Source organism: Nematolebias whitei, chromosome 6 (genome assembly GCF_014905685.2).
Source record: "Nematolebias whitei isolate Nwh7 chromosome 6, NemWhi1, whole genome shotgun sequence".
In the NCBI taxonomy this organism is placed as follows: Eukaryota; Metazoa; Chordata; class Actinopteri; order Cyprinodontiformes; family Rivulidae; genus Nematolebias; species Nematolebias whitei.
In genome coordinates this window covers 31,092,254-31,107,512 of record NC_056503.1, presented here as the reverse complement: position 1 = coordinate 31,107,512, position 15,259 = coordinate 31,092,254, and the positions used below count along the sequence as shown (strand labels likewise).

At 39.6% G+C, this 15,259-nt stretch overlaps 1 protein-coding gene across 1 annotated transcript in view; it reads left to right on the top strand.

Annotated features, from left to right (window-relative positions):
* Positions 1-13,524, top strand: part of calm3a (calmodulin 3a (phosphorylase kinase, delta)) — a 31,019-nt gene extending 17,495 nt beyond the window's left edge. The window contains exons 5-6 of the mRNA XM_037677507.1: positions 11,585-11,720; positions 11,826-13,524. Of these exons, the coding sequence (XP_037533435.1) occupies positions 11,585-11,720; positions 11,826-11,854 (165 nt within the window). The 3' untranslated portion in view covers positions 11,855-13,524. The remainder of the gene's footprint in view (positions 1-11,584; positions 11,721-11,825) is intronic.
* The last annotated feature ends 1,735 nt before the right edge of the window (positions 13,525-15,259 follow it).

Sequence of the window (15,259 nt, the reverse complement as noted above, 5' to 3'; positions counted from 1 at the left end):
ACAGCATCGTTGGTGTGGGACCCTTGGATCTCTACACCCTTAACTACCAGTGGTAGGTAGTGTTTGGTGGACTCTGGCTGCTGCAGCTCACAGAGGAGGCTGTCTTGTTGAGTCAGAGTTTGGACCGCTTGGGTTTCTTTGGTTTCACATGGTGTTAGAGGAGTACTCACCGGGCTCGTGTCCTCGGCTGAGGAGTCCTTTGTGCCTTCCGCGGTACCTGCTGTTGGGCAGTCTGTGTCACACTCCGGAGGCGTATCTATTGGCAGTGGTTTGCTCACTTTTGTCCACATTATTTGATCACCATAATCTATAATCGCATTAAAGCGATTTATAAAATCCTGGCCAACCAAAAATGGGAATGAGTCAACATGGGTCACGTGTACCGGGTGGTACAGTGTCATATTGCCAATCTGCATATGAACCATTGCTATAGCTGTCAGGGTTGTTTTCATTTCTGAGAGACCCTGCATTTCTATAGCACAGTCAGAGAGAGGTATTATCCTGTTAACACTGGCAGCGGCCGTCCTCAGCTCCTCGAACAGTTTAGCTGACATAATTGTTATGTCTGCCCCACCGTCCAAGAGTGCTTCGTGTGTGAGGACACCTTCGAGTGTTACTGACAGGTACGCCTTTTTGGCGGCCCCCTTTCTGATAAAGTTACACAGAAACCTCTTGGGTTTTCTCTGACGCTTCTTCACGCGTTCATCCTTATCTGTGTAATCTTGGTTTGTCTGAACCGTCAGCACAGCAGAAGCTGTTTCTGAGTGTTCAAACTGCGATGACTCGTCACCGTTTGTGTGTGTGTTTACCCCCCCTACTTCTGATGAGGGGTTGTTTGAGGCAACAACAGTTATGTCTTGGTGTGTTTCACCGACATCTGTTATGTTGTCATTCGCGCCCTCAGATGTAATTGGAATTACATCACTGCATAGTGCTCCTGGATGGGTTCCCGTGTCAGTGTGTTTCAAAGTTTCTAACAACCTGCGTATTTTCTCTGTCTCTTCCGAGTTCAGAGGTGTAGGGCCTTGTTTCTGGAACTTTTGTGATTTCTTCGCCTCGGTTCGTTTCGTCCGAGGTGGGGGACGGTCAGGTACGTCTTTCGGGGGTTCCTTTACGTACTGCCCCTGATGATATGGTTTCCCATATCTTTGCGTCCTGCGCTCACCCATTTTCCGATAATCACTGTCTTCCTCTAAAAGAGGAGCCTTTTTGTCCCAGCGTGCACCTTCATTACGTGGTTTGTTATTTTGAACAGACTGTTTTCTCTCTTTCTTAGGAGGAGGTGGCGATGAACGCCTTCCTTCTAATTCTAGGGAGTGGGGTTTAACCTTTACACTTGGAAACACTTCAATGGGCGTCGTAGCATGAGAACATGCTTCAAACACATTCACAGCACACTGCTTAATCTCACTGATGGATTTTTCTCTGAAATTTGCCATCATTTATACTGATTTTTTAAAATCAGAGTGGAGATTTTTGCTGAAAACAAACTTAAAACCATCATCTTCTTCCATTCCGGTCTCATTTCTGTTACCAAAATAAGCTTGGAAGATTCTTTTGTAATAAACTTTTGGATGTTCATTCTTGCCCTGCGTGACCTTGTCTGCGGCTGGGTACCCAGCAGGTCCCGTGCAGGAGTCGTACTCTTTGATCAAAGCCTCACACAGAAGGTTGTAATCCCTCCTCGTTGCATCTGGTAAACGCTCGATGAAGGTGAACACCTCTCTGTCTGAAGTGAGTCGTATCAGACTGATTTTATCTTCTGCCGTAGCATTAGGATAAGATCTCAATCTGAAATCCAGATCTCTGAGGTACGCTTTTGTTCCTGCTGACCCCATAGGGCCGGGAACGAAACGTTGTACATATTTTGAGACTTTCTGCAAATCATCCATTGAAGGAGACTGTATCAACGGTCTCACATGCGTGATTGGTGCAGATTGGTCAAGGCCTGCCCCTACCGCCCATTGTGGGGGTGGGGGTGGCTGATAAGGAGGAAGAGGTACATATCGGTGCAGGTCTGTCCCTACCATCCGTGATGGTGGTGGGGGTGGGGGCATGGTGTCAGGAGGAAGAGGTACATATTGGTGCAGTTCTGTCCCTACCGCCCATAATGGGGGTGAGGGTAACGGCGTGTTGTCAGGAGGAAGAGGTGCAACAGCATCTGTCTGGAGAGTTTGTGGCTGTTTCGGACCCTGATACTGTTCGTCTTTGAGTCTCAGACCAGCCCGCCCCATATCAGAAATCTGGTTTGTAGCTGTAGCTAATTTCTCCTCACAAACTGTCAGGTGCTCCTGTGATGTCTGATATTTACTTTGTAAAATCAGCCATTGTCGGAGTATCCCCGCCTTGTCTGCTTTGCAAGCGTCCAGCTCTTTTAATATGATCTGTAACTGTGCTTGAAGCACATCGTTATCTGCACACGAGGCTCGGTACGCTTGTTCTCTATCCCTAATCCTCCCCTCATATGATTGAGCCTGTTTTAACAGCTCAGTCTTTGAGAGGTCCCTTGCTTCCGATAGTGATGCTTCAAGTACTTGTAGTTTGCTGTTCAGCAAATCAATTTCTGCACTTGTATTTTGCTGTTCTTGAGACATCTGTTCATGATGTTTTCTTATGCGGGCCTCGTGTTCACTTTTAAATTGACGGACGTATTCTTCAATTTCCTGAGCAAACACTATTTCACTGTCTAACCTTTGTTTGAGGTTATCAGTTTTCTCAACAGCCTTATAGAATGATTCTTTCAGCAAAATTGCAATTTTAGCCAGCTTTTCATAACTTGACTTTGTGATTTCTGTAGAGGTCACACTTTCTGCAACCTCCTTCAGATTGTCCGCTAACTCTTTTGGGTTCATGCTCTCTGTCTGAATCATATATGGATGTAAGGACGCTGCCAGGAGCGCGAACGCATTCTCCAAGCAGTCCGCCATTCCTTTTGGATCAAAATCTTTTTCTAACACACCTGTCATGTTTTCACTGTGTAGCAATTTATCTGTTTTAACAGTTGCAAGCTTCAGATATTTTACAGGTAAATATTTGTATTCGAGTCAATGAGTTTTCACACTTATTAGCTTTTTGGGTTTACACAGAAGTACTGTTATAAGTCAACTTATTCAAATGTGGGTACCTTTCTCAGGTTTTACCCCAATTCATGAATATTTAAGTAAATGTTCTTCTGGCAGTGTTACTTTTTGTGCTTATTTTTCAACAGATACTAAGTTACCAAACGCTTTTTAGTGTATTTTACTCTGAAGCACTGAATTTTTTATAAACCTGCAATTTTCTAAAAAGTCTCACAGCAAATCAGTTTAAAGCGTTTTTTTAAACCGTTCTGTTCCAGAAATTTGCTATTTTAACAGTTACTCATAGAACTAAGTTGTGAAAAGAAAAGAAAAGTTGATGATGTATCAGGATTAATCAGTCCCTCCTTCAGAAAAACTGTATTTACTCCTGTCCTCCTGTAAAGCTTCTATTTAAAATTAAATAGGAAGATGTATTTGTTTAGGTGGCAACTTAAACAGAAAAATCTCTTTTTCCTGATAAGTTTACTCTTATTTAGTGATTTTGTAATTAAACGTGTATTATCTTTCAAGCAAAATGAGTAAACTTTTCAACTCTGTGAATATTTGAACCGTTTCTATTTTTTTTAAAAAGTTCCTAACTTTATTTTGTACCTATTTAAGGGATTACCAGTGAAAAAGTCGCTTTGGTAAATGCTCTTTGCATAAATACCTTTTTTAACTTTTAAAATGCAAGATAACAGTGTTATTCAGCTTTGAGGAAGTTTAACTCAAAAATTGCCTTACAGAAAAATAAAAACGTCTAATTTCACTCTTTACCTAAAAACGAAGTGAAACCTGTGATCCCACGTCTTCTCCAGAAGGTGTCAGTACAACCTCAACAAAATTTAACTCCGACACTGTTTGTGTTGTCCACTAGGGGAGCTATAACTTCCTGTGGCGTTCGGTTGACATCCTGTTGTTAGCCGCTTAGCTTGAAGTTAGCTTCGGCTAAACTCGGTTAAAATCAACATTTCTGAACGGATTTTTACACAAACGTGGCAAAATTTTTTGCAATCAGACTTTATAGCTTGAAACATGAGTTTTTGGGACAGTATTGCAGCTTTATTTAGTGATTTTAAGCGTAGTGAAGGCTCCGGTCGTTAGCTTAAAATTAGCATCGCTAGCGTTGTTTAAAAACATCATTTTATGACGAATTTTAAACTCTAACGTGGCAAAATTTCAGCGAATATGCTTCGAAGCATTTAACCAGCGTGTCAAAACCACTTTAAAACGCTTTTTTAGCTTTAAAAAGCAGATTTTATTTCCCTATGAAAACGAATTTCATTTCCGGGTGACGTGATTGACACGTCCCTCATCCAATGAGAACGTTACACACGGTCTTTTTCAACCAATGACGCAGCGTTTTAGCAACCAGCATGCTAGATTCAGCCTGAAAATAGTTCGTCAGCTTTTCGTCTTTTAAACTGTCAAAATGCACTTTTTCTGTTAAAAATTGTAACGAATAACTCTTAACTGTGTTCTGAGTGTGCTCAGCTTTTAAAACGTTTATCCATCTATTCAAAATACTCGTTCAAACTCAACAGAACCGAACCGGACCACAGCCGGGTCTTATGGTAGAACCTTCGTACTTTTAAACAGAATAACGTTTTCCACAGCTTCATCAGCTTAGTTACACGTAACAGGCGTACAATGTCAGCTTTCACAAGACTCGATGACACAATTCCAGCTTTTAAAACATTGCCAGCGTGACAGCAAAGGTGTAAGCGCGCAGCTCCAGCTCGCTGCGTAAACATGCAGTATTTCAGCACAGCTAATAAACTGTTATTTTTCAACATGCCAACATGAAAAAATCAATCTTACACGTTTTTACAGTCATTTATGAGCACGTTAACGGGCCACCAGTTGTAGTATGACAATATAGGGAAATATATATGCATACTTTTCACGAGTTCCTCATCTTTCTGACTGTGTAATGTCGTGCATTGAATTTAACAGAAATGTAACGAGAGACGTTATTTATCTTTGACCCATCAAAATGAATGCGGTCATTTATTTTCAGAATCAAAGTTTAACATCAAACATTTACATTAATTTGGCAAAATATGAAAATAATAACAGACAAGTTTCACAGAAAAGGGACATCGATCACTCGGCGGTGATCGAGGACTTTGCTTCAGATATTTCTAAAATATCTGTACTGATTTTATGAGAAAGAGGAGAGTTTTAAGATGAAATGGAGATTTATCTTACAGAGAAATATGTGAGGGAATTAATCTGTTTGACCAGAAATTGCACGCTCCATCAGATATCAGCTTGCCCACGGTACACTTGGTCGAAAATAGAACCATCTACCTTGATGATGAACTCAGCGTCGGTGTAGGTTCCTTTCTGACTCTTTTCAGCGTCTCCGTGAGAACTACCAAACCCTCGGGGAGTCGTACGTGGTTTTCAAACAGAAATTATAATCCCAAAACGTCTCTGGATCATCCTGAATGCGTTTGCACCCAAGAACCATGAACTCCTTTCATTCTTCAGAACTTCTCAGACTCTAACAGAATCTTTCAACTCCAGCAACTCTCTAGTTCTTCATCTCCTCAGCCTCTGGAACTATCAGACTCCAGACTCTCCGGAATTCTCCTGAATTCCGAATTCTCCTGAATTCTCTGAATTCCCTGCATGAACTGGGAAGTTGCCACATTTTAAATGGGTCGACTTCCGGTTCATTTGAGAGCTTTTGATTGGTCGATGGACCAGAAATAGAGGTGTGGTTTGTGATGTAAGATGTTATCATAAGTCAAGGATTGTTTTCAACATACAGAAAAGATTATTGCAGACGACCAGACTTCGTGGAGTCTCACGCTGTTATATCTTCTCAAATAGTAAAACATGACATTTCTTCTCAGTAAACATTTTAGTTGACCGAAAACCGACCTTTAACATACTTACATTACTTGGCTCATTTCAGACAGAGAATCAAGAAATGCATATTAACCTGATTTCTTCTTTGAATGAGGAATAAAAATCATTACTTACTGTTTATGTAAAATAAAAATGAGTAATTCTCTTCAACCTGTAAGCATTGAATGGAACTAACACAATTTGATTATCAAACATTTGTAAAACAGTAAATGATTATAGAGAATTGTCTTTTCTGCTTGATTAATTCAAGAAAGAAAGTCACCAGATGGCTCAGACTGTATTCAGATCAATGAAATAACAGTCCCTGTCCATCTGATAGATTTGAGGTCATCAGGGTCAGATCAGGGTCAGATCAGGTTCACTACAATTGTGTGGCAGTGACTCTGAGAGATATTAAACTTCCACCTTCTAAGCCCAGATTAATTCAAAAAAGGGATCTGAAACATTTTTGTGAACAGTCATTCCTCTGGGATCTGTCTCACTTTGACTGGCATCGTATTCTGTTAACTGATGACGTGAACTCCGCTTGGAACTATTTCCATAATAATTTCATTTATTTCCTGAACATACATGCTCCTTTTCGTCAGTTCAGAATAAAGGGACGAGACAGCCCCTGGTTTACTACAGAGCTAGCTGACCTCCTGCACAGGAGAGATCATCTTTGGGCCGCAGCGAGAAAATCTGACTCAGACACTGATTGGTTGAGTTTTCGACAGATGAGGAATAAATGCACAACTGCTGTTAAAGCAGCAAAACGTAACTATTTCTTATCTCAGATCTCCAAAAATCTAAATGACCCTAACAGATTCTGGAAAACCATCAAATCTCTCTCAGGCACCTCCCAATCATCTGACCTCCCATCACAACTTCTCATTAACTCTGTTCCTGTGTCAAATAAGCACGAGATCCTGAACTGTTTCAACAAACATTTTGTTGCTTCTGGTTCTTTATTTGACACAGTTACTAACAGAAAATCAGCCACTTCACTTAATAACCAAACTTCTACAAATCAAATCCCTCCTACAAGTCAATCCTCAGTTAATCACAGCTTCTCTTTTTCTCCATTCTCAGTCAGTGAGGTCAATAAACTGTTAAAAGATCTTGATCCTAAAAAATCTGCAGGTCCAGATGAACTTCCACCTTATTTTTTAAGGCTGGCTGCTCATATCATCACAGTCCCTGTGACCCACATCTTCAATCTCTCCATAAGACAAAACTCCATCCCAGACACTTGGAAAACAGCCTTTGTTCTTCCTTTGCTGAAGGGAGGAGACCCCACCTCACTGAACAACTATCGACCAATCTCTAAACTCTGCATTTTAGCCAAGGTTCTAGAAAAACTGATAAACTCTCAAATCAAAGATTACCTGGACTCATTTAACATCTTACCTCCACATCAATCTGGTTTCAGGAAACAACACAGCACAACCACTGCTTCACTGAAGGTTCTTAATGATGTTGTTGAAGCACTGGATGCTAAGGATTACTGTGCTGCACTTTTCTTAGACCTGTCTAAAGCTTTTGACACTGTGGATCATAACATCTTGTCATAAACTCTCAGAAATTGGTTTCTCAGAACACACCATTGGTTGGTTCTCTAACTATCTTTCAGACCGGAGGCAATGTGTTCAACATAATGGTACTTCCTCCAGTTATTTAACAGTCAACAATGGTGTACCACAAGGCTCAGTCTTAGGACCCACCCTCTTTACAATCTATATACATAATGTAGGTAAAAACATCCCTAATGCATCCATACATTTCTATGCTGACGACACAGTTGTTTATTGTCGAGCTAAAACTGTTGCTAAGGCTTTCCAGCTTTTGAAATCTGCATTCAACATCATCCAGACAGATTTGTTTCACCTCAAACTTGTCCTAAATGCCGAAAAAACCAAAGGGATGCTTTTTTCAAATAGGAAGTTGGTCCCAGCAGTTCTTCCTCCGATTTTATCCTCAAATGGTGTCCCCATTGAGTTTGTTGATTCCTATAAATATTTGGGTATCTTGGTCGACTCGCATCTTTCTTTTAAGCTCCATGTGGAAAACTTGGTAAAGAAACTGAAAGTTAAACTGGGTTTCTTTTTCAGAAACAAATCCTGTCTAACCCTGAATGCTAGTAAACGCCTTGTATCTGTGACTTTCCTTCCCTCCATTGATTACGGTGACATTATTTACATGAACGCTCCTACAAGAACCCTGCAGATGTTGGATGCTGTCTATCATGGTGCACTAAGATTCATAACTGGCTGTGATTATCGTACCCACCACTGCACACTGTATTCACTGGTTAACTGGACATCATTAACTTCACGCAGACTCTCCCACTGGTACATTTTCATCTTTAAATCACTTATTGGTCTGTTGCCTTCATACATCTCCTCCTACATGTCTCTGCGTGAGTGCAGCTACGGAGTGCGCTCTCAGGACATTATTACCTGCAGTGTTCCCTCAGTGAGGACTGAACTAGGCAAAAGGGCCTTCTCCTACTCCGCTCCTGTTTCCTGGAATATCTTACAAAAAGATTTGAAGCTCTCGACCTTGACCTCTCTAAGTGTCTTTAAGAATCTGTTGGACTCCTGGCAGGGTCCAATGCTGACATGTTCCTGTTGTTAGTTTTCTACATTTGTCTTGGAATCTAGCTGTTTTTTGTTTTGTTACCTTTTCCTTTTAGCCATCCTATTTGTTAAAAAAAAAAAAAAAAAACTGTAGTATGCTTTTTTTATAACCGTTTTGTTGTTGCTGTTGTCCATTGTTGTCATCTTTCTTTGTTGAAATCAGGTCTCTTGTAAATGAGTCCTCGATGCTCAATGGGATTTACCTGTATAAATAAAGGTTGATTGATTAGACCAATTAGCAGATCTGGGTACTTTGTTTGCCACAGACTCATTTGTATATTCATAGATGCAAATACTTTGTACCTTTGTGATGGCAAGATGAAGCATGTTTACACATGGTAATTAATTTTAAAATGGTAAATTATTTTAAACAGATCTGTGTTTGATATTAGACTGAAGAGTCTCACCAGAACATATATTGATTGGACCCTAGTTTTTGTTGTTTATAGTCACTTAAATAATATAATTGGTGTAATCTGTGTATGAGGGGGCTGCAGTAGTTCAGTGATCAGTGACATGGTTTCATAATCCTGAGGCTGCAGGTTTGAGCCCAGGTTTCATCAGGCAGGGCATCCTGCAAGTTTGCTCACTGTGGTGATCGCTGCAGATGAGGGCAGCCAGAAAAAGAAGTAGAGTCTGACCAAACGTGTGGGTGTGTGTGTGTGTGTGTGGGGGGGGGGGGGTTCCAAATTTGTCTTAAAAATAAATCATGTTAATGTTTAAAAGGACTTTTATTGTTCTAAAATTAATATTCATACATTTTAGTATTCCATTTCCATCCATCCATAACATAATTGAATGTGTGTATTGTTTGATTACTTTTCGATTATACTACAGTTTAAATAGGAGGAAATAAGTTTTCTATACTTGTCCAGTGACTGAAACTGGGCTGGAAGTGAAAAGTAAAGTCTTAAGGCTTTGATATGGTTCCCATGCCGCTTGGATTCATGTTATCTGCGATGTTATTTTTGGACCAGCCACTTGGGTCATGGGTCTGCTGTTTCACACCCTTGTTCCTAAGTGTGCTGCTTTGTCAGCCATCTGTTTTAAAAGAAACGTTGGAGTGATTTCTGACACCTGACCTCGGTTGTCGTGTCCTTGTTTTAATGCTTAAATAATAAACTGTACTAACATGGATAATCAAACTAGGGGTGTGAATCTCTCGGTGTCTGACGATCCGATTCGATTCAGATTTTTGGCGTCACGATACGATTTAAAAACGATTTTCGATTCAGAAACGATTTTTCTATCGAAATGGTCAAACATTTTGTTTCAGTTATGTAGCTGACAAGCTGAAAAGATTAAACAACAATGTAAACCAATAGACCATTTATTTAAAAATCATTTTAGGTTCCTTACTGTATCAAATTTTTTTTATTCATTTTATATTTATACCAAAAATAGGAAAAAAAAAATATAGGAGTGTATAAAATTCTGTAACTTAAATTACCAGTATTAAGTTAGCTTAGTTGCCTAAATTTTTCTAAAAAAATTAAAAAAAAAATCCAAATCTACGAAAAATAATTCTTCCATCCATCATCTTCATCCACTTCTTCCTTTTTGAGTCACTGGTATCACTGGTGCCCATATCAGCCATCACTGTGTGAGAGGCGGGGGACCACAGGTCTCCAGTCCATCACAGACAAATAATTCAAAATATATAAATATAAAAGTAAACAGACTTCAGCCTACCCTAGTATATTAAACTTTTAATTCAACATAAAATACAGACCTAAGTTATATCCTGATGGATGTTCAATAATCCTTAAGTTTAAGACTTAAGTTATTTTTAATCATATTGTTCTAACATTTGTTATATTTTCAAAACTTAACCTAATATGAAATATACAGACTTCACAGTCTTAACCGTATTGATTCATATTTAGTAAATCTTTAACAAAATTTCAAAACCTGTGCAAGTTTGCACAAAATCTCTTCAGAACTATAATTTATAAACCATAAACTGTATCATTTAGAGCTGGCTCCAGGTGATGTGTCTCATCTCTTCAACCTGTTAAAAAGACAAATTGCATAAAGTTTGTTGTATAACTTGTCTATAAGTTTTAGTATGAGAAAAAACAATTACATTTGAGCTGCAGCTGCATCAGAGCTTCTCCCATCCGTTGTTTCATGGTAAAGTTGTGGTGCTGCTTTATCGCGCAAAAAAAAATCTACATGGTACATTGAATCCATCGTATTAAAAATAAAACTGAACCCGTCACCTTCCACTGAGCTGTCTGCTCGTAAATCCTTTGTGATACAGCAGGAAATGAAGAGGGAAATCTTCACAGCCTTTGGAGAAGACTGGAAGTTTGTTGCAGAGTTCGCTGGTCGGCTGCTTCGCTTTCATCTTCCGTGAATTTTGTCTTATATCCAAAATACTGTACCGCAATTTTATTTTACACTTCTTGTAAACAACTGTGCTCTTGTGAAGCTCTGTCTTCCCCCGGAACATTGTAGGATCTGAAATGATTTTTAAAGACGAATCGGCGGGTTGAATCGCGCCGTCTCCCTCCTCCATGCTAGCAGGCTCTATTCAGATACAGGGAGCTGGCTAACTAGCTTGCTGTACGGTGGCCTACACGGCTCAATTCTTCGGCGGCCGAACGGGGAGTAGGAGCGGAAAAAATATAAAACTTAAATGCATTTTAAAACCGATTTATGGACCTTTAGAAACGATACAGAATCGCCAGGACTAAGAATCTAGATTCATCAAAAAAACTATTTTTTTCTGCACCCCTAAATCAAACGTCTTCAGACAGTACCTGTTCAAAACAAGAGCTTTTGCTTATCATATAGTTGGACGTGCAGCTGTTAGGTCTTTGGGTCTCTCACATCAGATGTAGACATTACTAGACGACCACAGAGGGACCTGCGGGGCCCTTGAACACTTGTAAAGGTGTCAAACTATGCCAGTCCTTGCAGTCAAGCAGAGTTGATGTTACATTACTGCCATGGCTGATTACTGGTTTTGTTGTAGATACAACTGTATTTTTGTTCAGTTCAGTAAATTTGCTTTCCTTGCAGGATGGTAATGGCTACATCAGTGCAGCAGAGCTACGGCACGTCATGACCAACCTGGGTGAGAAGCTCACCGATGAGGAGGTGGATGAGATGATCCGTGAGGCTGACATTGATGGTGATGGTCAGGTCAACTACGAGGGTGAGAAGTCTGTTATCCAGCCCCACCTCTTCAATTTTCTTTAGTCTAATTATTGAAAACCTTTAGTTTTGCATATGCATTCAAACAACTTTCTCTTCTTTCCAGAGTTTGTCCAGATGATGACAGCCAAGTGAAGAGAGCTCTGAACTTCCTCTCTATGTTGCTTGTCCTACTAAAATTGTCTTTAAGAACTTAAAAAAGGAACAATCATGAAACGATAAAAGTACCCCCCCGTTAAAATCTTGTACCCGTAGAAATTTTTTTAATGTGCGCTTCGATACATCCAACTACTTCTGAGGTTTCTGTTTAGCAAACACCGACAGAATAATCCCTAAAGAAGTTAACGGACCAAGCTTTAAAAGGGCCAAAGTCCTCCTCGTTCAGACCAAGATTCTGCTGAGTCACCCAGCTCCTGATTAATTTAGAGGAAAGGGAAACACTGAGAAGGCAGTAAGATAGAAAATCAGTCTGTTTAATCTGTAAAAGCAAGTTGGCTTTTTCTTCCCAGATAGTTATCAACCAAAAAGAACAACTGTCTTACGTCTGCGGTGACTAAAAACCTGAATCGAGCTCTCTTTTTGCATGCACCTTTTCCTCGTGTCACCAAAGAGACTCTGAACCCATCAAGGTAGCGGTCAGATTGTGTACACACTGGAGGTATATACATAAACATATAGCTATATATCTGTAACATTTGTGTCACTATTGATTATTGCAAGAGCAGTTAGTTGAAGTGTAGCGTGTTCACTGGTGCTCGGCTGAAGGTGAGGAACCTGGAAGAGTTTGGAGAAGAACAAGACCCTGAAACGAGCCGGAGGCTGTTTATTATTATTTTTTCTTTTATTTATTTGTTTTTTTCCTTCAATGGGATGTCATTTTCCTGTGTTTGGAATTGTGGGCTTCGCGTGTCCCGCAGCACAGATTGGAGACAGCCGTGTGTTGTTCTGTTTCAGGATTGTGGGGAAAAAAAACACTCGAGGACTGCAGTTAATCTATTTGTTCAGATATAACGAGAAAATATTGATGTAATGCTTTTTAAACGTGTTCTCATATAATAATGTATTGATGACAAACTTTGGTTACAAGATATATCTACATATATATTAGCGTATCGTAAAGTTTGCATTGCTTATCGTAGTAGTTGCCGTGTGACATGTTTTCTGTTGGGTTTTGAAATGTGCCATAATACTCTTTAAAATGTGCAACCTTTCTGCAAGGCTCGCAATATATCTGCTTATTACAGTAACATGAAAATACATGCAGTCTAACATATTTGCACTTTGGTATAAATCACATGGGTGTTGGAAAAAAAAATTAAAATATATATATATATATATATAAAAATAACCAAATGCCACTATTACTGCTGCTAAAATGCTGTGTACGTTTCACACATTTTCTGTATTTGTTGGTGTCTGCTCTTCAATTTGTAGTCCAGTGATCAAACTTCAGTCTGCTTGTTGTTTTACTGAACAGAGTACATATACTGTATATTCTCAGATACTACTCGTGGTGGGGCTGACGCGTTTAATTTGGGCTTTTCAAGTGGGACGAGCAGACAGAGGACGGAGTTTTGTAGCAGAGCTGCAGTGTTAGGGGGTTTAAACTATTGACTTCAAAAGTCTGAGGAAGAAGGTAGCTGGAGTATTATATGATTTATGCAAAGTTTAAATACTGCTTTGTTCAAGATGTTTTTTTTTTTTCTCATTTGGATTAAATCGATTGGCTTTAAGCATCTGAAAGTATCTCACAAATGTAAAAGATGTGATATATTTTCCATAAACCAATAAACTGACTAAGCTTTGCTTCACATGTCTGCTTGGTTTGTATTGTGTCTCTCTTGGTGTGTCCTTGAGTAGAGCTGTAATCCAGACAGCCCCAGACCGGGTCGGGACGGGTCACCACCTCTCACCGGAGAAACTCTCAGGCACAAGTTATATTTAGCAGCTCATGGGATTGCTGCAGGTTCAGGTGGTAATCCAGGTCAGCAGGGGTCATGACCTCCCATTGACTGGCAGGACAAAGAGCCAATAGAAGTTGTTTTATCAGCAGCGGCTGCGTTTGATTGGATGTTGGTCAGCATGCCTGTTTAAGCAGATCAAGTGAATGAATTGGGAAACAGGGTCACACTCCACTAACAGCATTACAAGGTGTTGAACTGTAGTGAGGCCTGAGGTGAACACAAGCACGTATTCAGTTTATTTATATAGTAACAACAGAAGTCATCTCAGGGCGCTGAACAGAAACATTCATATACCCTTTATAAAATAGTACGTTAACATTTATCTGAGGAGCAGACTCGTATTCTTGAGCAAGCACGAAGACAACAGCAGAAAGGAAAAACTTTTTTTAACAGACTGAGTCTTCAGTGCAGACTCATCCTGAGTGAGCATAAAGGCAACCGTTAACACCACGGGTGGACGCTCGAAAAATTTCTGAAGAAATTATGTCAGGCGTCAAAAAGTCCTGTAAAATGTAATGAAACGTTATGGTAAAAATACATTTAGAGGTGTTAGCTGTAGAAAACAAAGAGCCATGGTTGAAAGGAAGGGTTAATGCTGCTCGTTAGGGTCACCATGGTAACCATCTGCCTCTCCCTGCCAAGTTAATGAGAGGCAGACAGAAAGACTGAAAATAAAGCCTCAAACAAAAAGTTATTATTGTGCAAGAACTATCAGTATCTTTAAAAGTTCTTGATTCATAAGCATCAGAACATATAGAGCATTTTATGCAAGATACAGTGAGTAAAAAAATAACTTCAAGGTTTGAAGAGAAGATTTAATGTTAAAACTGGAAGGTCAAACGTGAGCTTTGTTTTATTTTAGTGTCTAATTTCAAAGACAGCCAAAAATCCCACAGCTGTGACAGATGCACCGTGACATTTTTATCATTTGCACCAAAAAGAGTTGTGGGAGTAAGAAGAGTTTGCAAAACATTTGTAGATTTTAGACTTTTTACAAGTTAGTGTGACATCAACTATCCGTTTAAAAAATTGTGGGATACAAAATATGACATTTAAACTCGAATTGTGCAAAAACTGTAAAAATATATAAAGACAATCCAAACTTCTTTGCCCTGTTTAATCTTCATTCTACCCTTGGGACAGAACGACCCTCTGCTGCAGTTATAAAACTGAAACGTGAGTCATTTTGACCCAAGGGCAGCAGGAGGGTTCAGCTTTGAATGCTGTTCCTGCTGTGAGGTTTGCCTGAGCTGCAGAGCCCCGCTGGGTTTTCTGTCGTGTTTGTACAAAAGCCCTCTCATTGCCTTTATTTAATTTTTTATCCTCACAATTTTGCAAGCTCTGATGTTTCACAACTCTTCCCAACCAAAAGTCATATTCCTGATGGAGCCTCACATTCTGATGAATAACTTAATTTTGATTTCACATTTTAAACAGGATAGGTAAAGGTGCTTCAGAGCTTGTGCCCTTAATAAGCTGAGGTCATCCATGGATTTAATGGGATAAATGAACATTATGCTGACTGGCCAAAAAACAGGTCAGGATTTAACTACCGGTAAGCAAATGGGTAAGAGCA